This window comes from Trachinotus anak, unplaced genomic scaffold (assembly GCF_046630095.1).
Source record: "Trachinotus anak isolate AG129_WGS33_773 ecotype Australia unplaced genomic scaffold, CSIRO_AGI_Tana_v1 ptg000005l, whole genome shotgun sequence".
NCBI lineage: Eukaryota > Metazoa > Chordata > Actinopteri > Carangiformes > Carangidae > Trachinotus > Trachinotus anak.
This window is the reverse complement of record NW_027273856.1, coordinates 16456735-16477923: the sequence shown is the minus strand read 5'-3', so window position 1 is coordinate 16477923 and position 21189 is coordinate 16456735. Positions and strand designations below refer to the sequence as shown.

Below are 21189 nucleotides of genomic sequence, written 5' to 3'. Positions count from 1 at the left end.
CTATTTTGGTTATAATCAGTGCCAAATGAGTTATTTCAAGGGAAAATCCAAAAACATTTTAGGAAATTGCAAGACCTCTTTAATAAAACATTTACAAGATAATTGGTTAAACAAAACGCTCAATCCAGAGAGAATACTAGAGACTGGTCTGACAGCTGTTAAAAATAGACATATCATGCCATGTTTGAGGCCCTGCGAGGCACTGCAACAAAAGAGAAGCTGATCAGAGATCTGAGTTTTTTTCCCGAACACACATCATGTGACCAAAACGTGTCCCTTCATTGGTCAGCTTCTGCTCTCTGTTTATTTCCGGAAGTAAACTGTTGTCAGTGTCAGTCAGACTTTCCATAAGGACTGTCAAACCTCAAGTCTTCAAAGCCGTAACGACAGGTAAAAGTTGAAAATACATTGTCTGTTGACGATTTAAGTCCTTATATTCAGCTCTATAGTTGGCCAGTTGTCTTATCGTTTCAGTTAGCGTTTACGTTGGTGGATGTAGCCAGTGTTAGCCGTTAGCTGTTGCTCTCCGTAGCTTACGTAATGGACTTTTGTCTACAACAGACAAACACATAATTAAAAAAAAATCTTAATGGCTGTCCAGAGTAACGCCAGAGGCTTTGTATCTAATGTTCAACAACTTTGGGAAGGGCCAACGGGTGTCTTGTGTGTGTGCTAACATGGTGGCCAGTGATTCATAGCGACCCTATCGGTAAAATGACGTTAGCCATGATGACACATTAGCTAGCTGGTTCATTCTGCCTAGTTAATGAATACCTAATTAAAATGTATTAGCTAGTCAGGAGGTCGTCTATTCCGCTGTACCCAACAACACCAGAAATATAACTCATTCATTAACTGCCTGTCATATGTGTAACTCTCTTTAGGTGTGCCCTCAACCACAGGATGGCACATTGGTTTCACAGAAACCCACTGAAGGCAACAGCGCCTGTGTCCTTTAATTTTTATGGAGTGGCAGGGAGCCCCGCTGCCAATAAGATATGCAAGTATGTTTAATCTCCACCTCATACACCCCGACCAGTGTTGTAAGAACGGACTGTGACTATGACAATGATCAGATACAGGACTGGTACATTGTTTTTGACAGGTCTTCCTACCTTTTCTCATGATGACATCATGATCTCAACAGTGGAATGCTGCTGTCAGTCATATGAGCACTGTCATTTCTGTGACTGTCAAGCTGGCATTTCCCTGTTGGTTTTAATCAGTCTGAATACTGTAATGATCAGTATAATTTTGTGCATCAGTTGATGGCTATTTGTTTGACACATTCAGTGACCTTAGGACAACTAGGGCAAGACTGCTGGAGATGTTCACTGATGTCACCTGCAACCCTGAGATCATGAAAAATGCCACAGACGCATACTTCTCCCTCTTACAAGGTATGTTTACACTCCAGCAGATTAATCCTTTAACCCATATTTCTGTGCATTGAAGGAGGAATAACCTAACCTTAGAATTGTTATAAATAAGATTATCATTCATGTTCACTGTGTCATTTGTTAATTTAGAGGGGGCTTTTGACACTTGAACAGTTCTGGAAGCCAAGATGGTAATGAGGTGCCTCAACCCAGAAAAGTACTTACATTATTATTGAATATAAATAGATAAAATTCCACTATAAAGTTAGTCCAAGTTTTCTTTGAAGTTGGCACACCATATGATCAGGATATTAATAAAACTATTGTGATCGAATTGTGCACAGTTTGTGCAGGCAAAATACAAATTTGTGCTCTCACCATTTTTGAGAAATAAATCATTGCATTTCTAACCATAGGCTTGTTATTTTAGTATCCCATTAATGTCCAAACGACTCCAAAGTGGTGACTCACTGATCTTACTTTTTAATTAGATGCCTTACCTGAGTAATTAAGGTGAAATGTGTAGTTATAAAGGAAGTATATAGAAAGGTGGCACAACTGTGTTAATGCGTAGCCTAACAGGATTAACTAGTAACCATTTAGCTTGGCTTGTAACACTCACTTCACCGTGGACATTAGGAAACGCTTTACTTTATGTAACTCTACCCTTATGTTATATTTGTACTGCCTTTACCAAAGTAATTAGCTAAGTAAGAGACTTTCCATTAGGAGAGGTAGGGCGGTCTGCCTTGTTGCCCTTTGCTGTTTCTCTCAAGAGAAGGGGCAAACTTCTGCACATACAACAACAAACAACCTATGTTGGACTGCTAAATGCTGAATCACTGTGTGTGCTTCTGTTTATTTGTTTGTGGGTGTGTGCGACGGTCCCCATCCTTTCATATCAGCCCCTCCCAGCTGTGTGCAGTGGAGAAAGCAGTCAGTCAGTATAAACTCAGGCTGTTCAGTCAAAAACATTGTTCAAACCACCAAAACCTAATTGTGATTCAGATGGAGATCTCAGTGTTTCCCAAGATCAGGCTGAATTTAGAGAAATGTGTGTAAATAGATCCACAAGTAGTGTGAGGGAACAGGCCAGCCATAAAGAAATGGAGTCCTCAGTTTGAATATTTTACTCAGTATAAACACCATACTGAGTGAAATAGTCTCAATAAAGAACAAGCAGATGGAGAGACAATACTTTATATGACATTGCCATAAAGTATTTTTCTAACCTTTGAGATACTTAAGGGAAAAACCCAGTGTTAAAGGGATAAAAGCCTCCTGATTATGCTAATAATTCCCATTTATACACTTACTGAGCACGGTCTTGGAATGTCACTGGGTAAAAACAGTGACTGAAATAAGTAATTGCATACTAAGTGTATATTGTGAACATTTATTAGACAAACACTCTTCATGTATTTGAATACAGTTTAATACAGTAAATTGTTTCTCTTTGTGTGTCTTCTGACATTGCCTTGATTTTTATTTATTTTTTGTTTTTTTTAGTTTGCTTTGCACCTAACCAGCTGCCTCTTTTTCTTTAAATATCGCTTTAACACACAATAGGCTTTATCTTATCCTTGGATGGAACTACACAGGAGAACAAGATGAGGTTCATCCAGAACTTCAAGTGGACTGACACCTTACAAGGAAACACACCAAGGTAGAAAGATAAGAATGAGTGCAGCCAGCCCCATAGTAGGTGGAGGGGACACATCCTGTACAAAGCACTTTTATTCATATTTGAATGATGGAGTGATGCACAAGTTAAGAGCCAGCTACCATAGCTCTAAACAAAGAATACACCTCTTTACAGTGTGTCTGAAATGAGAAATTCTGGGCAGATTTGATCACTTATTAAAATTAGAAAAATGTCAAAACACAGGAAGGAACAGTATTATTTTTATTATTTGTGTGTCACACGCATTGGATCTTGTGTAAAAGTCTTCACAGCAATGATGGAGCCCAGGACTTGTTGAAAAGCTTTGTACTCATTTTTTTTGTCACAAGATATAAGTGATTGTTACCTTGCAAAAGTTGTTTATACTTTTGGTTAAGTCAGAGGCTCCAGCCACAGTGAACTGGTGCTAATTTTCAGTGTTGGTAATGTTGACTTGTTTACATGTTTGTTTGCACATTAAATGGCCACTTCATTAGGTACAGCTGTAAAATCTAATGCAATCTAATATAACAGTCCCGCTATAAAATCCTACTTTACAGAGTTCATGTTGTTCAGATTTTGTTGACATTCTCAAAACTGTTGAATTTCAATTATATGTTTATTACTGTGATCATAGTTGAAGGTTGTGGATCACATTATAACTGAGGGGTGTTTTCACAACACCATCACTATGGTGTCAGTGCTAAAATGTATAATTTAATTAATACCGCTATGACGATGTCAGAAATATTGAAAAATCAAAAAGGCAGACCTTAGTGCAGAGCAGTTGTATTTAGGCTGTAGAGGTGTATCTAATCAAGTGGACACTGAATGTGTCAATCTGCAAAACCCGTTGTCTGTCCTTGCTTCCCCCCAGTGCCCAGCAGGATGCTGTCTTTGAACTGGTCTCTATGGCTTTCAATGTCGCCATCTGGTACACCAAGTTTGCCTCGAGACTAGCGGGGAAAGAGAAGTATGTAGTTATTTTGTGTATGTTGTTGTATCCATTTAGATTAAATCAGTCATATATTCATTATTCAAAGACTTTAAAATTGTGCATTGCTTTGTTACTATATTATATCATCATGTTTTCCTGTTCAACAGCATAACGGAGCCTGAGGCGAAAGATGTACACCGTAGCCTGAAGGCCGCTGCTGGAATATTCAAGAACCTCAAGGTGAGCTACACTGATGGATGAGTCTTCTCCCTAAATTTTTATAGAGCTGTTGGTCCAATTCTCTCCTAGTTTTTACTGATATGTATTATTTGTACAATATACTGTACATAAGAACTAAATACACTGTTCACCAATATCTGTTTTGTGTGAATAATTAGGCTTCTGAATTAATTTGGACTGATAATTTTCTGTTAGTGCAGATGATCATCAATGTACTGTATATCCACCTCCGGCTCAATGATTCAAGGAGAGCACAAACCAAAGTTAACACTATATTAAGTACATTTTATTCAACTTTTTTAAACTAGTGACCACAACAGTCTTGTGCCACTGTACAAACAACTTATTAAAGTTGGTTCCCAACCTGTGGGCTTGGGCCCACTGGTGGGCTGCATAGGTATTGCAAGTGGGCCAATAAATAATATGCAAAACAATACAATTTTAATGAAAAGATGTCATTATTAAAAAAATATATAAATAAATAATGTTTTTAAATGTTTTAAAATGAAATGATCTTTAGAAATATGAAGCATTATTCATGTTTTTAAAGATGATTTTGTTTTATTTTTTTCTTGCCACTGTGATGAGCCAGTGATAGGAATGATCGATTTCATTACAATAAAAAGTGCTCTGAAAAGGCATTATTTAGCCTCTGTACTGTTGTGTGGTTGGATATGGGCCGCCAACATTTTTGAGATTTTCAAATGGGCCATGAGTTGGAAAAGGTTGGAAACCGCTGGTCTAAAGTTCAAAAAATTGTAACGAGGGGATTTTTCCAAACAGCACATCCTGTTCCCTTATGTCCTCTGCAGCACACAAACCTCAGTTAGAATAACACAAAGCAGAAGCTTTTATGTAATACAACTAATTTCCAGACATGTTTTCTACAGGAGGTTCACATCCCTCGCCTCATCACCCCGGCTGAAAAGGGCCGAGACCTGGAGCCCAGAGTGATCGATACATATATCATCCAGTGCCAAGCAGAAGCACAGGAAGGTGCAGTAGTTACATTTTCATGCTTGAATACTGCACTAGCCACTATAAAGCTTTATAAGCTTGTATTCATTTTTAGCCATAGCTAGCATGTTTGTCAGACACATTTATGTTATGTTTATAGCCTTATTTTCATGTACTATTTTTATTCTTCCACTTAATGATAGCTATTTGTTGAATTTTTTTAATTTTTTTGGGACAGATAAAAAACACCTAATCTTCTTAACCTTGCTTGACTATAGAGTTGTATATTCCTTTCCTTGCTATCTAACCGTTGTGAGCTGGGATGGTAAACTGAGCTTAACGCTGTGACACGATAGTAGTCATGATATCAGCCTGATCTCTTGTATTGTTAATTATTTGTTTAACAAAGCCTGTGTGGCTGTCAATAGTAGATCTAAGTCCAAGACAGAATGTCTTCTTAAGGTTCAATAAAGTTTTCTTATCCATTGTATCACATGATAAAGTGATACAATCAGAAAACTCACGCATTTTAGTAATGTGCTCTGTAATGTGCTGTGTAATGTGCTCTGAAAGGCAAATTTTAACAATTCATATTGACACCTGACATTAAAATGAAAGCAGATCATAACTTATGATTTTAAAAAAATTAAATGGGGGTCTTCCTGGTCCAAGCTCAGAGTCTGGTGACAGCAGATACTCATGGGACTGATGGCAATAACTAATAATCCATAATCATCTTTTTACAGTGACAATTGCCAGAGCGATTGAACTGAAGCACAACGCCACACTCATCGCAGCGCTGTCCTTTGAAACAGCAAACTTCTATCAAAAAGCTGGTCAGTATTTTTGCACTTATGACACTTATGCGAATGAGGTCAGTTACGGAGCCACTGTTGAAGCCATTAGCGTTTTATAATAGGTTATTAAAGGTCAGTGTTTCTGTTTTCAGACCACACACTGAATACCTTGGAGCCAGAGTGCAGCAGCAAGTGGAGGAAGTATCTTCAGCTGAAGCAACACTTTTATATGGCTTATGTAAGTTCACAGATCTTTTCTTGTGGATTCATGGACCAAACTAATGGAGGTCTTTTAGCCTATATTTGTAAAGGAACTTTACTGAGCATGCATGTGATCCTGATGTAGCCCTCTCTCACTGAAAGGAAAACGATAAGCTAGGTTCGTGCAGCCATTGATTCTTCTGCACTGTCTTATGGTTATACTCACTGTGTTTGCAGGCATACTGCTATCATGGGCAGACACTGCTGGCAAGTGACAAGTGTGGTGAGGCTATAAGATCTCTCCAGGAAGCAGAAAAGTGTACGTATGTACAAAAAAAGCCTTCTGTTCCCCTTTTGTGCCAAATGATATAACTAATGACACAAGGCAAGACAGCTGTTTCAGGACAGCAAAACAGTTCAGGACATCAAAGAATGTAGTTACAGTGAAGATTTTTATTGGCTTTATCAAATACAAGTTAACTGTTCTGTCATATAAAGGGTGTAGTGTAACGAATAAATACAAAAATGGGACATGTGTCATTCAACCACCATCTTTGGCATTAAGGACTCTTCTGTTTCGTTTTCTTTAAGTGGTTTGTCTCTGTGGAAAATAACAAGCACAGCCACAGCCAGTGATTCAGCCTTAAGCTCTGGTTAACTGTGGTTTTGTGTGTTCATCTACAACAATAAACACAGAATGCTGACATTAATACATTCATTGTGTGTGGTCACTGGAAGCTCAAGTCGATCGTGTGACATACAGAAGCGTGTTTGTAGTGTTATGTACAGTATGTATTAATGAATGCATGTATTGTTAAGTTCAGTTTGTCTTCTGCAAATAGCCTTATACTGCATCTAATTGGTGTATCGACAAGAGCAGCAAGCATAGAGGGATAGAGTGGACAGGGTGCAGTAATGGTTAAATGCGACGCTCTCTTGCCTAACATGTAGCTAAAGTGTGATGAGGTACTTGCACAAAGGTCATGACACAGATGTTTCCTCTGTGTTTATTTCCTGTGTGCCGCTGCAGTATTTTGTGGAGTTGTGGTCTCCGCCTTTATCACCCAAGATTTCCTTTGCATTAACGTGAATGTCTCTGTTTAGGTTATTCCCGTGCCGAGGCACTGTGTAAAGAGTATCGTCAGACCAAAGGCCCAGGCACCACAGCCAAACCATCAGAGCAGCTGTTCTTCCTCAAACTGGGCGGCCTCATTAAAAACACACTGGAGAAGTGCCAGAGAGAAAATGGCTTCATGTGAGTGAGTCAGGGCAGACACACACACACACACACACACACACACACACACACACACACACACACACACACACACACACGTATGCAGACTCACATACTGTAAATGTTGTTAGTTTTACATGGAAACATCTGTCTGTCATATTTTAGTGTTTACACAGTTTCAGATGTGCAAGAAAATCTACAGCCATGTTAACTGAGTAGCACTGACGGCGACTGGCTGAGGACAGCTGGGAGCATCTGTATAACTTTTGTATCTCACCATTATGAAGTATATTTGGTCATTTTGTATTTAAATGAGATCGGATCATTTCACTACCAGATATAATTGATTTTGTTTTGTATAGTATATCAACTTCTCTGAAAATCACATGGTCTGACTAGCACCAGATAATCATCACTGTCCTGGTAACACCTCTGACTTTGACTGAAGCAGCTGCTGTTAATACGGGCTGACTGTGTGTCTACATAAACAGTATCTCTTGCCTCTGAGGCTACGTCCACACTACTACGTTTTCATTTTAAAACATTTTAAATCCAAAACGATCTAATGACTGTTTTCAGCTCTGTATCAGAAATAATCCATACTACCACACCTGAAAACACATATCACATGACCCTTCATGTACACTGGGCATGTGCATGCCGGTGTAAACAGGAAGCAGATGATCTACTCTGCAGTTGCTTAGTTGCAGAAAACACTATTAACGAGGAACAGTTAAGACAGATGTAGTTTTAAGATAAAGAATTTAACTGCACAACAGCTGCAAAAACAACAAGGTCAGTAACAATTATAATTTCATTATTCATGTTGCTTTTCACTACTGGTATCTGAGACTGATAAGACGCAATCAGGGAGTGACCGTGGGTGTCTGTATGATCATTTCCAAAGGTCTCCATTCCTGTCTGTCCAGACTACAATACCACCCTGGAGTTTTCAAACTAAAACATGGCCAGCGGCCTTTCTAAAAATCTGTTTAGGTAATGTAAATCTGTAAAGGTGTGAAATAGTAAAAAAAATGCGTTAAAAGTTAAAAAACTAAAACATAGTAGTATGGATGTAGCCTCAGAAACAATGCAACTTGCCTTGCAGTAGATGCTTACTCTAAATAAAACGTGCATACTCTTTCCCACTTGTAAAGCATTTGGTTCTTGCATAAAGCTATACCAAAGCCTCTGTGATATAAATGAGTGAAACATGATCAAAACTTAAACATCTTCAGCATTACATTTTTCCCATATTTTCCCCTATTAAATTGCAACACTGGACATATCCCCATAGATACTTCCACAAGGTCCCAGCTGAGGCACCCCAGCTGGAGTTGAAGGCGAGCTACGGCCTGGCTGAGCCAATCCCGTTCGAGCTGCCGCCTCTCAGCGAGCAGTGCACAGCTGAAGTCTACGCCACCTTTGACCTGACCAAAGGAGCCAAAAATGACAAGGTACCGTAGCTCACCTCAAACACAAACACAAGACTCTCAAACAAAAGTAAGCTTTTAATGACAATGTTAACATGTGATTCTGAGGTTTGCTGTTTCATATTTATGTTCTTGTTTTAACTTCAGGCCAAACCCAAGGAGGAGGAAGTGAAACCAGTGAAGGAGCCAGATTTGAAGCCTCAGAAGGACACAGGCTGTGTCATCTCCTAAACCTTGCATACATTTTATTTTCAGCCTCATGCTTCATAGCCATCGATTATAATGATGGCATCCATATCTCCTTCCATTCCTTCCTCCATAACAAAATGTATTTTTTTGTGAGATTAATCTCTGGTGTTTTACATTTATGCTGAAACGTGTATCGTATTTGGCTAACAGCCATTATCATTGCACTTAGGCCAGAGCCAGATAAACATCATTGTATGTGGCCACATCCTCAAAACAGCTCACATGTATGACATCTAACGCAAACAGCATGACTTTAAAGTAAACCTGAAACTGTTCTTTCAGGTTAGTATTTAGATCCTGATCATGAATAAGCCTTATGGGCATTGTAGTTCTACTAATGGTGCCTTTGGCAGCAGGGTAAACCTGTTCACTGTTTCTCCTTACAGTGTCTGGGTTTTGGGTAGTGGCCTGATGATAGATTATCCAAACAATGGAGATTGGCTGATTAAACACACTGAATGACCTGAGGATTAAGCTCCAAAACAAAAGACAGAGGCAGATTTTTATATTGAATATTTATCACTACATAGACTATGATGAAACTATCTGGAAAGAGTAAACGTAGGACTTGCAGTCACACAATCACCCTGTAAACTAAAATACCTTTAGATGATTGGAATAAATTTCGAGCGGAGATTTGTTCAGGACTTCCTCATATAAGAACAAGACTTCACGTGTTACTGTTGATGCAGGTTTGTTTTAGCTGTAGCAGTTTACAATCAATATTTAATTTAGCTCACATGACGTATGTACTGTAGTTCTTTTTGTACATGACAGCTGTTTTCTACTTTGACTTTATTACTGGATAAGGCTGAATCATTCTTTAACATTTGGGGATATTATCCCTGATAGGTTTTAATTTATTTCTTTTCTAATGTAGTGATAGTTTAGTTGAGGACTTACAACACTTATGACAGTATATAGCTTTATGAAACTGGTGATGTTGATTTTCATTATGTTTCAGTGGATACATCAGAGTAGCCACTGATATGTACACAATGCTTACTCCTGTAAACTGTTCAGTTGCTGAGAGTGCTGTTGTCTTTAGTTGACACAGTGTATGTGCTTATGTAATGAGTGTTGTCCTCTTCCTTAAAGACGAAGATCAGGGCAGCGTGAACACTGAGGGCTGCTCCAACTGCTTCACAGAAGTTGCTCACATTGTTAAAACTCTCCCACTTAATGTAGTCACATCAGATGAAGCATAATTATCAATTGCTGGAAACTTGTATAAACTGTAATATAAAACTTACCTGTACTTGTACTCTTCATATCCCCACATATGTTATCGTTCCTGAGTTAGACTAGTTGTGAAAAAGCAGACAGACTTACCTTCTCACTAAACTTCTCTATTGCACATTGTATTCAGTTATGCAGGGGTTTCAGTTGAAGACATGTTCCTCCTTGTGGTCTGGTTTGGTTGTAACTGACGTATTGGTTTATGACACTTGGAGCAGTGAACTTAGTGGAGAGGCATGAATCAGACCAGAGTTAGCTCTTAATACAACAGTTTATTAAAAGGGTGTGTCCAATCATCATTACAGTGTACGCTCCTGTAGCTCATTGTTGGCCCTCTAATGGTGTCTGTCATGTAAAATGTATTTCAGATGGTATTAAATCATTCATAAAACTCCATTCTTCCATGTCTTGTGTTTGTATCTGACAGCATGATGATTAAGTCATCATTATTATGATACAGTTATCTTGTCTGTTAATATTTTAAGGGGGCTCCACAGACACATAAAGGGCAGATTTAAACACTTGTATAATTGTGTGGCTCAGCAGGAGCTTTGTCAAACTTAAAAAATGTGTAACTTGGAGCCTGTCTTGTTTGATATGTGCAAAGGACTTTGACCAAACCTGGTAGTAAACTTGTAGTTTACTATAGAATAAACACACTTTACCAATGAGGAAATTACACAATGTTAACATCCCCCCTCCTGCATTGCATTATGGGAGAATAGTGTGTATAGTGTGTATACTGTCTTGATTGCATGTAGTTTATTTTGTCACTTAGCCACTGTGAAAACATAATATAATTCTTATTAAAATTAGTATGCAGTGTGGATTTGGGACATGCTTAAGGAGGGTCTAATGAAAATAGGTTATAGGTGGAATTGTATAGGGAGAAATGTAGGATATAGTATTTTTGGTTCTTGTCCCATATTAGGGACAGGTGATCTCAGCCGCTGCTGCTTTGATTTGGTTTAAATTAAAAGGGGAAAAAAAGGAAAAGATTTTATATACACACACACATATATATATATATATATATATATATGAGTATAAATGTATGTGTACGTATATGCATATATATATCAGCATCTGTCATAGTCCTGTACAATTTCAATACAATGTCACAGTTTTCCTTGATCCAATTGTCAGCTGCTTTCATATTTATTATCCAACAAAATTACATGTACTTTCCACTCAAGTGAAGGGGAAAGTACACAGTAACAAGATACATAAAGTTAATACTAAAAACCTTAAAAAGAAAAATATCACAATAAAACTTAATAAGACACATTTTTCTAAAAGTTATTAAACTTTGGACATGAACAGTTGCCAATTTGTGGTCCACATTTTCTTCAGTGGTTGCCTGAGGTGGTTTGGCTGCACTTTGCTGTTTTTTTGTGGTGTAATTAAAATTCATTTTAAATTCCTGTGAAGTTCACACAACACCAAATATGTCTTTGGCTCATGGGAAATATCCAGAAAATCTGGTCTCCTGGAGTTTAGTGTTAGGTGAAGTGCTGCAAGAAGCAAATATACAAAATGTAGATGTGAGGTATTAAAACTGTGTATCAAAAATGTTTTATCTGATGTTAAGGCCACTAAAGGGACAAATATACGGGGAATACCAATTGTTGAAGTTGGCAATAAAGCTTGACATTCAACACACTGCAACAAGTCCAGCCCCTTCAGCCCAAGAATGAAACTGGTTGCATTACAGTGACAGCTCTCCAGCGACTTGCCTGTGATAAGGTTTACACTGCTGTATCTGGTGTCTCAGGTTTCAGGATTAATCCTGCATCCTGTTGTTGTTTTTCTCCACACAGCAGAGTCAGCGTGGATGGACATACAGTACAACTGTGACATGAAAGAAAGAAACTAAAGTGGTGCATTGGAGCGCTAAAAAAAGACTTAAACTACCTGCAGAATGAACAACAGCCACCAGGAAGTAAGTGTTGTAATAATGAAGCAAGGCAAACAGAGATGTTAGCTTAGGCTGTTTTCAGTAACACTTTAGCAAAGGTGTATGTTGACTTTCAAGCAGCTGTTTGTGATGAGTAATTGGTAAACCTTCGTTCTAGAGCTTGATGTAGTTTGTCTATAAAAAAAGCAACATGCTAGACAAAGTTAAAGACCAATTAAGTTAATGTGTCAGGTAACAAATGAAAGAAAAATCCAAATAAAAGTTTATGTAAAAAGCTGTCCAATCTGCCAGGTAGTAGAGACCCAGGAGACAGACTTTTCTGGTCATGCTCCATCTAAACAGAAGAAGGTGATCCACTTCTCCAGTGGGGAAACTCTGGAGGTGGATGACAGTGAGGAGGAAGAGGAGCAGTCATCAAACAAACCTCCCTTTAGAGAACCTACAGAGAGGGTAAGAAACACTTTAAGGAAGGAGATTCATGTTCGATGTTAAGCAGCAGTCAAGTCATGTAAGTTTTTTTTTTGTCTTCCTTCTCAGACTAGGTTCTCATTCAAGAATATGGCCATTCTCATTGGGAGGATTTCACTGCTGAGTATGTAATGTCACAATTAAATACATTCATAGCATAATAAATAAACAGCAGGACTAATTATAGCTATGTAACAAAGTCTGATTGAGTTTCCATGTCACTTAGCTTGTGATTTCCTTGGCGAGAGACTAGCTGGTGCACTTGGACTGAATGCAGCCAAATACCAGTATGCCATAGATCAATATCAGCGTGATCACAAGGTAATGTCAAATTCACCAGCAACAAAACAAGTACACTGTTAAAGGTAAACTATACTGTGTAATCATGGAAATATAAATACAATAAAAGTGTGGTCGAGTGTAAGGAAATGAATGTTAACAAGTCACTTGTAGACAAATAAGTGGTTAGTTCCTCTGTGTTCCTGCTCTCTCCCTTAGAAAACAAACAGCCAAACCGCCGACGGCATCTTGGAGGGACAGGCAGAGAAAATCCACCTCTCTCCTGAAACGGATGGGAGCCATTATGGAGCTACAGGAGAAGAAAGACGCCCCGCTGATCCCCGGGATGAGAAACATGTGAACAGAAAAGAAGGATACCACAACGGAAGTTACCAGGCAGATGAGGATTGTTTGAAATAAAACTAAAAGAAGAAAGGAAAGAATGAGAGTCGTGATTTGACATGCAAGTGCACTGTGAAACTGAAATAATGCATAGTGCTTTCAAAGTATGGCGAAGCTGTTTGTATAGTATGGTAATGTTACAACAGAAATATGTGAAGAAAAGAAGATTTCAGTGTCTGGCTGGTGGTGCAATTTTGATTATGTCATTCCTCAGATAAATAGAATACTCTATCATGAAATTATCAACAGCTGGTCTGTCAGAGAGAAACTGCTGAATTTTATACAGTGAAGTCTTAAATAAAATATGCACATTCGGAAAACACTGCTTGCTGTCCGGTTTTTACAGCTTAATTGTGGAAATATTAAAAAAAAAACATAAATTGTTGTCGACGAGGATGGGATTCGAACCCACGCGTGCAGAGCACAATGGATTAGCAGTCCATCGCCTTAACCACTCGGCCACCTCGTCTACGTTATTCCTTTCCATTGACGTTATCAATATCAATATCAATATCATATCGGTATCTGTTGACGTGGTCATTATTATCACTTTATACGGCTAAAGTTTGCCAACACGTTTCAAAATGCTAATCTTACGTTACCTAGCATATCTACGGCAGGAACGTACTTTGCTAGCACGCCGTGCTAATGTGCTATTAAGCCAAGCTAACGTTAGCTGCGACTAAAATCTTTAAAGTTGTTAACCACAACTTTCCTTTCACAACTGTGTCAGTTCCACTACCCCTTCCACTACTCCCACCTAACTATAGGCAAGCACAATACATTTGACCGGTTACATTTGCGTAGGTTTTCGGACTGTGGTGTTAACTTACGTTACGATTTCTACAACACCGCTGACGTTAGCAACATTTGTTGTTGAGCTAACTAGTAGACCACGTTTTATTTGTGCTCTGCATCACAATGTCCTTCGGTCGCCTATTTGGGGGTTTATGTGCTATCATAATTTAAATTAACACAACACGACTGCTTCTATCTGTCTCTGTGTTATTTTTATGCCATTAACAATTATTATTATTATTATTATTTTTTAGATGCATACAAGTGTTTTATAAATAAGAACTCAGTTTACACTTATTTTTAAGGGCACTGAATGCTATATTAGATTTGTGCAGTAAAAACTCAAAGTCAAAACAGCACATCTTATTATTATCAAAACTATTTAAAAAAAAAAAAAGTAGAAGACTGGTCTATACTTGGCATCTGCCTTACCTGTTTGCATTTTTGTGCGTCCATTTGTGTCGGGGGGCGATGTAAACCTCCAAGTTACAGCTATATGTAGATATGGAAGACACTAGTGAATAGATAAAGTTTACAGACACTGTGCTGGCTCTATAAGGCCATCTAGTGGTTTAATTGGGTCATTGGAATTTGGCTACCGCGGAGCATTTCCGCTTCTTGGGAACCACCATCACACAGGATCTCAAATGGGAGCTAAACATCAGCTCCCTCATCAAAAAAGCTCAGCAGAGGATGTATTTCCTGAGGCAGTTGAAGAAGTTCAACCTGCCAAGGACTATGATGGTGAACTTCTACACTTCCATCACTGAGTCCATCCTCACCTCCTCCATCACCATCTGGTACGCTGCTGCCACGGAGAGGGACAATAACAGACTGCAGCGTATCATCCACTCTGCTGAGAAGGTGATTGGCTGCAATCTTCCGTCCCTCCAGGACCTGTACGCCTCAAGGACTCTGAGGCGTGCAGGGAAGATTGTAGCTGACTCCTCCCACCCTGGACACAAACTCTTTGAGACACTCCCCTCTGGCAGGAGGCTGCGGTCCTTCAGGACCAAAACCTCTCGCCACAAAAATAGCTTCTTCCCATCTGCTATTAGCCTCATCAACAAGGCTAGAGAGCCCCACTGTTGCTGATCAATTGCACCAATCACCAGAAAAAATTCCTTGTATGTGGAAACATACTTGGCAATAAAACCGATTCTGATTCTGATTCTGCTTCTGACTTGACTCACAACGACAGGCATGACAGACACTAGTTTTATTGAAGTGCAACAATCACTTTCAAGTCAGTGAGAGTCCCCAGTCTAACTGCATACCTTTGCAATGTTTGTTAAACTGAAACACCGTGAGAAAACCAGAGACAACATGGGGGAACTTTCTTACTCCATAAGAAGTCTTGTGTCTGTTATTCAGTTTCAAATTTCTATTGCAGCCTTTTCATGTTCGGTCAGTGTGAACCCTTGCACCATCATGCCAAGGATTCTTTGTAACACTTGCATTTAACACATCACTTATGAGCTGGGAGGAAATATCTGAATTTAGGGGTGCTATCAGATATTATGATAAAATCAGATAATAAGTCAGATATCAGACACAGGTGGTGTAAAAAAAAAAAAAAAAAGTGCTGATGCACATGTACAAACAACCACCAGTCACTAACTATTCTGAGTCAAAGTCCTTCTGTTACTCTTTATGGTGGGCATAAACTTCATCAAGCACCAAAGGTCATATCTGGTCGATGCACACATTTAAACCGAAGCAGCGACGTTTACCTTCTGACATTCAGAGTGATGATGGAGAGAGTGCTATTGTTGGGACTTGTGGGTCTGGCCACTTCATATGCTGTAAGTATTTTTTAAAATTAATTATTTATAGTAAGTGTGATGTTGCAATTAACTGTGTGATGACTTACGCTGGTTTTGTTTCATGCAGTTACCAATTTCCCCTGTGCTACATGGTATGTAAAATAATTATCTTACATAGAAGAAATAAAGTTTGTTAAAGATGCGAAAGGACTCTGAACCATGTGTGTGTTTATTTTACAGAGGTATATGAGAATGGGGAGGATGAGAACCCCATCTTAAACCTGGGTAAGCTACAACATTTCACTGTTGATCACTGGGCCATAACTTACAAATCAATACATACACAATTTTAGTAAATATAGCATATATTTACTAAAATTATAAATGTTGAGGAAAAAATAGATATTTATTACTGATGATGACAATATTTAAATAAAATGTGTTGGATGTACTTGTTTTGTAGGTTCAGATGCCAACCTGTTCGAAGGGGACATTTTAGTTCCGGTGAGTTGAATTTTGACAGACATGTTTTCTTAATTCTATTTTTTTTTTTTTTTTTTTTAGAGAAATGCTGTTTCTTCATTGTTACGCAATCATTACCAATCATTCCTCAGTTGGTTATTGTGTGTCTTTATTAGCCTTGACTAGGTGTATGATTACAATTTGTTAAAGTACTTTTTTAAACATCTTTGTGCTACAGGAGGGAAGGAATGCCCTGATTGACAAAAGATACAGATGGAAATTTCCAATCCCCTACATTCTGGGTGATGACTTAGGTGAGTTTTTTTAAAATTATACTAATATTTACTTTTTTATGGAATTGCAAAGACCCACTGTATGTATGACCCAGAGTTACAGTAAAGTGTTGTTAAGTCTACAGTTTCAACGTCTAACTGATGAACTCCTCTTAAGCAATTTACAGTCTTGGAATTCTTGATATTGATGGTGGGATTCAGTGTCTCGCTACATTTCATGTTCATGCAAAAATGCTTTTATTTTGAAGGAAGGAATACGTGATGTTTTGTTACAGAACACTGTCTAATTGCTGTAGTTATGCATACTCACACTTTCATGGTTGTTTCTCCCACTCCTCAGATCTGAATGCCAAAGGATGCGTCCACCAGGCCTTTGAAATGTACCGGCTTAAGTCTTGCATTGACTTCAAGCCTTATGAAGGAGAGAAGACCTTTATCAAGTTTGAAAAGAGAGGGGGGTACGCTTCTAGCTTTCTTACTTGTGTCTAACATGTAACACAAAGTTACGCAGTTGACAGCCATAGCAGAATGGGTACCTGTTTCCAGTGTTACAGAATTTCAGTATATTCTGAAATTAGCTTATGCCTGTCTGCTGAAATTAGCTTTAGTCAGGTGTTGAAGTTCAAGCTGTTTGCCATCTCCAACGCCACTGATTTAGATTCTTCCCAGTGTGCATAATTTTGCCCGAGCTAGCACTGTAAATAGTCACCTCAGACCTCAGAACAAAATATCACTAAAAGTGAGATTATGCATCGCCTAAAATGTTAAGCCACTGCAATAATATTACAAATGGAAAAGATAAAGTCAGCAAACTGACTCACTATTGTCTGTTATATTTTTTGCTAACATCAGCTAATATTAGCCACATAAGAGTAAAAGTAAAAAGTAAAGTAAAAGTAAAGGTAAAGTTGCAGCAGTAAAATCTCTGAGAGCACTGAACTAAGAAACAGTATGTTTATGAATTATTCATTAAACATTTTATTTGTAAGAGGAAGAATGCACTATTTGTTAGTTTGAGTATAGTTAGTTTCAGTATAATCTCTATCATACACTTAATTTGGGATTAACTCTGGTCTCTCTGCTTTACCAAGAGAGTCTGGTTATTATTATTATTATTATTATTTATGTTTTTAAAGATGACTCACTCTTTTTTGAGTTCTTTTTTGACCCTTATGTTCCTTGGGGTCATTAATTATTCACATTAAGGTCAGTTTCCCAAACAGTACTATTCAGTATGACTTTGGCTTTTGCCAGCTCAAAAGCATTAAAAATAGAAATAAATATAGGATCCAGGCCTTTATAATTGGTCCAGTACTGGACTAAACTGGACTGCATTAGACTAAAATTCAGGATAACTTGGTCTTTGCTTCCTTTAGATTTTTATTTCTTTTGAATTTCGTTTGTCTTGTTGTAGGTGTTTCTCCAGTGTTGGTGACCAGCAGAATGGTCAGATTCTGTCTTTGGGGTCAGGCTGTGACCACAAGGCCGTGATTGAACATGAGCTACTCCATGCTCTGGGATTTTACCATGAACAGTCCCGCACAGACAGGGATGACTATGTTGACATCTGGTTAGATCAGGTTTCACCAGGTAAGTCAAGATATTCATGGTCCCTCATTTTCTGTCCTTTGTCATTCATGTTCTATAAAAACATTTTTTTGTTATTGGGAGAAACATTATAAAATGTCATGTTGTCTAGTTCAAAACACAATTTAGATCCTTATTATCAATCCTTATTGTGCCATTTAGTGTGATGGAAATAATTGAAACAACATGAAATTTCCTGCAGGACTTGAACACAACTTCAACAAATATAATGATGACTATATAACTGATCAAAACACGGCCTACGACTACGAGTCCATCATGCATTACAGGCCCTTCTCCTTCAATAAGAATGAATCCATACCCACCATCACCACCAAAATCCCAGAGTTCTACAAAATCATTGGCCAGTACCTCGACTTCAGCAAGATGGACACTCTCAGGCTCAACCGGATGTACAACTGCTGTATGTATATGTTGACAGAGTGAATTTCCTTGGCTGATCTTCTGACGTTTGTCTTAAACGTTGACAACGGACAGATTGTATTGTTTTTTGACAGAAACAATGAGTCTTTAGCAAGTAGGATTCAGTGTGTACAAAAAACTGTGCAACATGGGCTACAACTTTTGAATAACTCTCTAAATCCTCATCCTCCTCCACCTCAGCTGGCCCTCTCACCCTGCTGGACCAGTGTGCCTTTGAGTACGCCAGCATCTGCGGAATGATTCAGGCCTCCTCTGATGATGCTGACTGGGTTCATACCAAGAGCAGAGTTGGTGCAGAGGATCACACACTGCTGGGACAATGCAGAGGTCAGAGCTGCATGATATTTCTTTTAAAATCCCAAATACAACATGAAAGGAATGAGCATAAATGAATCTGTATGCTTATTTTATTTTGTGTAGATGCTGGGTACTTCATGCACTTCAGCACAATGACTGGGAAGCCTCAGGAGTCTGCTCTGCTGGAATCCCGAACCCTCTACCCCAAGAGGAAGCTTCAGTGTCTGCAGTTCTTCTACAAGATGACTGGAAGTCCCGAAGATCGGCTGGTGATCTGGGTTAAATTGGATGATGGCACGGGCACCATTCGTAAAATGATGAAAATACACACCTTTTATGGTATTTTGATGTTTGTTGCATGTTTATGGAGGACACAAATTTCTAGCAGTTTAGAAATGTACTGAATGTCTGAATACAGAGCTTTGTGTCAAAGCAAATTCTACATGAAAAGCTAAGCTAATCACCTGCTGGCTGTAGCTTCATGTGTAGCATACACAAACAAAAATGTAAACATAACAACTTTTGTTGAGTGAGTTCTTGGCATTTCTTGGCAGCTCCCATGATCTCCTTGAGTTTTCTGGCAACCTTACCAATCCAGCTTTGGACAGAGCCAGGCTAGCTCTCCCATCTGCTTCCAGTCTTAATGCTAAACTAAGATTAGTATAAAGTTTAGCATAAAGTGGACATTAAGGCTCTAGCTTCAGCTGTAATGGACAGACAAGAGAGTGGTATCAATCTTCTCACTTAACTCTTGGCAAGAAAGTGAATAAGAGTATTTTTGAAAATGTCAAACTGTTGCTTACTTACAGTAAATACTGTCACATGAAGGCTAAGGACTAATGTTAAAACCACCTTACCTCACCACCCCATTACTCTATATATACTTTAATATTGCCACACATAGTAGGATTTGTCATCTTGTCCCTGTTTCTCTTACCCAGCGGATTCTGACCACACGTGGAAGATCGCCCACGTCCCAATGAACGTTGGGGAGAAGTTCCGTTACGCTTTCCAAGCCGTGCGCGGTGACCCCTCTGCATCCACCGGTGGCATCTACATCGACGACATCAGCCTCACTGAGACGCGCTGCCCCAATGCTGTGTGGAGAATCCAGAACTTCACGCAGATCATGGAAACAGCTGACCACAACACAGTAATCGACAGCCCTCGCTTCTACAGCCCTGAAGGCTACGGTTACGGTGTCCGCGTCATGCCTTTGTCGAGTTACACTGACTACACAGGGAACTACACCGGGCTGTACTTCTACCTGGCCAGCGGGGATAATGATGTGGTGATGCAGTGGCCAGCGATAAACAGACAGGCCACCTTGGTGGTGATGGACCAAGACCCTGACATCAAACTGAGGATGTCCTCCGCTCGCAGCCTCACTACTGATATGAGGAAAAGTAAGTTCTCATCCCTTATCCCCGGAGAGATTAAGACAAATACAGGCTACTACCATAACATCAAGAGTTACAAGTTTGCTTGTAGGGTTGTAACCATGACTGCAAGCATGTTATCAGACAACAAACGAATGTAAAATGTTTCATTATGAAAGTAAAGGCCAAAAAAGATTTTGAACATGCATTTCAAAATGTACAGATCATTGAGCTGCTCGGATCATCCAGATCAGATCAGGTCATGGGCAACAAGCGTTTTAGTTCAGGTCTTAGAGGACAGGGGTTTTAGTTTTTGGACAAAGGCGCAATCGTAGGGTCACAGGCTGGGGGGATATTCAATGTTCTTTCTTACTGCCAACAAATCCCATGAAAAAAAGACAAAACCAACAACGTGTTAGTCTCTGTGTGGGTCTCAGCCCAAAGCCCAGTGTATTGGTTCCCACTGATGATATACATCTTTAACAAATACACTTTTATACTTTAAAACCACTAACACTTTAAAGGCTAAATGGTTTACAAAATTTCCCAGATTAACACACATATTGTCCTCAAGAGAGTATTTTAGCAATTGGACAGCGCTTGTGGGATTGACTCATTGTAATGAAGGAACATGTCATCCAGTGCAAGTATGGCTCATTGATATGTCTTAAATAGTCTTTGGACAACAATAGAGAATTACAGGCTTTAGCTGCAAAGACTTACATTTATTGTCGATTTAGTTTCTCCATGGGATTTGTTGACAG

The 21189-nt window shown here is 38.9% G+C and overlaps 3 protein-coding genes and 1 non-coding gene across 6 annotated transcripts in view; 3 read left to right on the top strand and 1 right to left on the bottom strand.

The window, feature by feature from the left end:
* Positions 1-266: 266 nt before the first annotated feature.
* Positions 267-10728, top strand: brox (BRO1 domain and CAAX motif containing). The gene is made up of 13 exons (XM_071478573.1): positions 267-390; positions 885-1004; positions 1294-1400; positions 2949-3045; positions 3920-4015; positions 4147-4219; positions 5110-5215; positions 5923-6012; positions 6126-6211; positions 6412-6493; positions 7279-7429; positions 8709-8868; positions 8992-10728. Exons 2-13 carry the CDS (start codon positions 904-906, stop codon positions 9073-9075), a joined length of 1233 nt encoding a protein of 410 aa, XP_071334674.1. The 5' UTR covers positions 267-390; positions 885-903; the 3' UTR covers positions 9076-10728.
* A 1319-nt stretch (positions 10729-12047) lies between these two features.
* Positions 12048-13711, top strand: LOC139621756 (protein FAM177A1). 2 transcript variants are annotated; one of them, XM_071478575.1, is made up of 5 exons: positions 12048-12274; positions 12542-12700; positions 12788-12842; positions 12945-13039; positions 13217-13711. In XM_071478575.1, exons 1-5 carry the CDS (start codon positions 12254-12256, stop codon positions 13415-13417), a joined length of 531 nt encoding a protein of 176 aa, XP_071334676.1. In that variant the 5' UTR covers positions 12048-12253; the 3' UTR covers positions 13418-13711. The 2 variants fall into 2 exon arrangements, with proteins under 2 accessions (XP_071334676.1, XP_071334675.1); XM_071478574.1 differs by lacking the exon at positions 12048-12274 and having other exon boundaries at positions 12336-12700; positions 13217-13559.
* Positions 13712-13786: 75 nt separating this feature from the next.
* Positions 13787-13868, bottom strand: trnas-gcu (transfer RNA serine (anticodon GCU)). The gene has a single exon. It is a non-coding gene; the product is annotated as a tRNA-Ser (tRNA).
* Positions 13869-15901: 2033 nt separating this feature from the next.
* Positions 15902-21189, top strand: part of mep1a.1 (meprin A, alpha (PABA peptide hydrolase), tandem duplicate 1) — a 193228-nt gene continuing 187940 nt past the window's right edge. The window contains exons 1-11 of one of the 2 annotated variants that reach the window (XM_071478571.1): positions 15902-16002; positions 16091-16115; positions 16204-16248; positions 16427-16467; positions 16664-16739; positions 17059-17176; positions 18133-18308; positions 18508-18729; positions 18930-19076; positions 19170-19385; positions 19988-20452. In XM_071478571.1, the coding sequence (XP_071334672.1) occupies positions 15949-16002; positions 16091-16115; positions 16204-16248; positions 16427-16467; positions 16664-16739; positions 17059-17176; positions 18133-18308; positions 18508-18729; positions 18930-19076; positions 19170-19385; positions 19988-20452 (1585 nt within the window). In that variant the 5' untranslated portion in view covers positions 15902-15948. The remainder of the gene's footprint in view (positions 16003-16090; positions 16116-16203; positions 16249-16426; positions 16468-16663; positions 16740-17058; positions 17177-18132; positions 18309-18507; positions 18730-18929; positions 19077-19169; positions 19386-19987; positions 20453-21189) is intronic. The other variant, XM_071478570.1, reaches the window with a different exon arrangement.

What these genes read in the sequence shown, in the direction of transcription:
- brox (XM_071478573.1), top strand. Translation starts at nt 904, where the DNA reads ATGGCACATTGGTTTCACAGAAACCCACTGAAGGCAACAGCGCCTGTG. An exon ending in GCTGCCAATAAGATATGCAA is followed by an intron (nt 1,005 to 1,293) that starts GTATGTTTAATC and finishes TGACACATTCAG; the next exon opens with TGACCTTAGGACAACTAGGG. An exon ending in AAGGAGCCAAAAATGACAAG is followed by an intron (nt 8,869 to 8,991) that starts GTACCGTAGCTC and finishes TTTTAACTTCAG; the next exon opens with GCCAAACCCAAGGAGGAGGA.
- LOC139621756 (XM_071478574.1), top strand. Translation starts at nt 12,473, where the DNA reads ATGTGTCAGGTAACAAATGAAAGAAAAATCCAAATAAAAGTTTATGTA. An exon ending in TTAGAGAACCTACAGAGAGG is followed by an intron (nt 12,701 to 12,787) that starts GTAAGAAACACT and finishes CTTCCTTCTCAG; the next exon opens with ACTAGGTTCTCATTCAAGAA. An exon ending in TGGGAGGATTTCACTGCTGA is followed by an intron (nt 12,843 to 12,944) that starts GTATGTAATGTC and finishes CATGTCACTTAG; the next exon opens with CTTGTGATTTCCTTGGCGAG.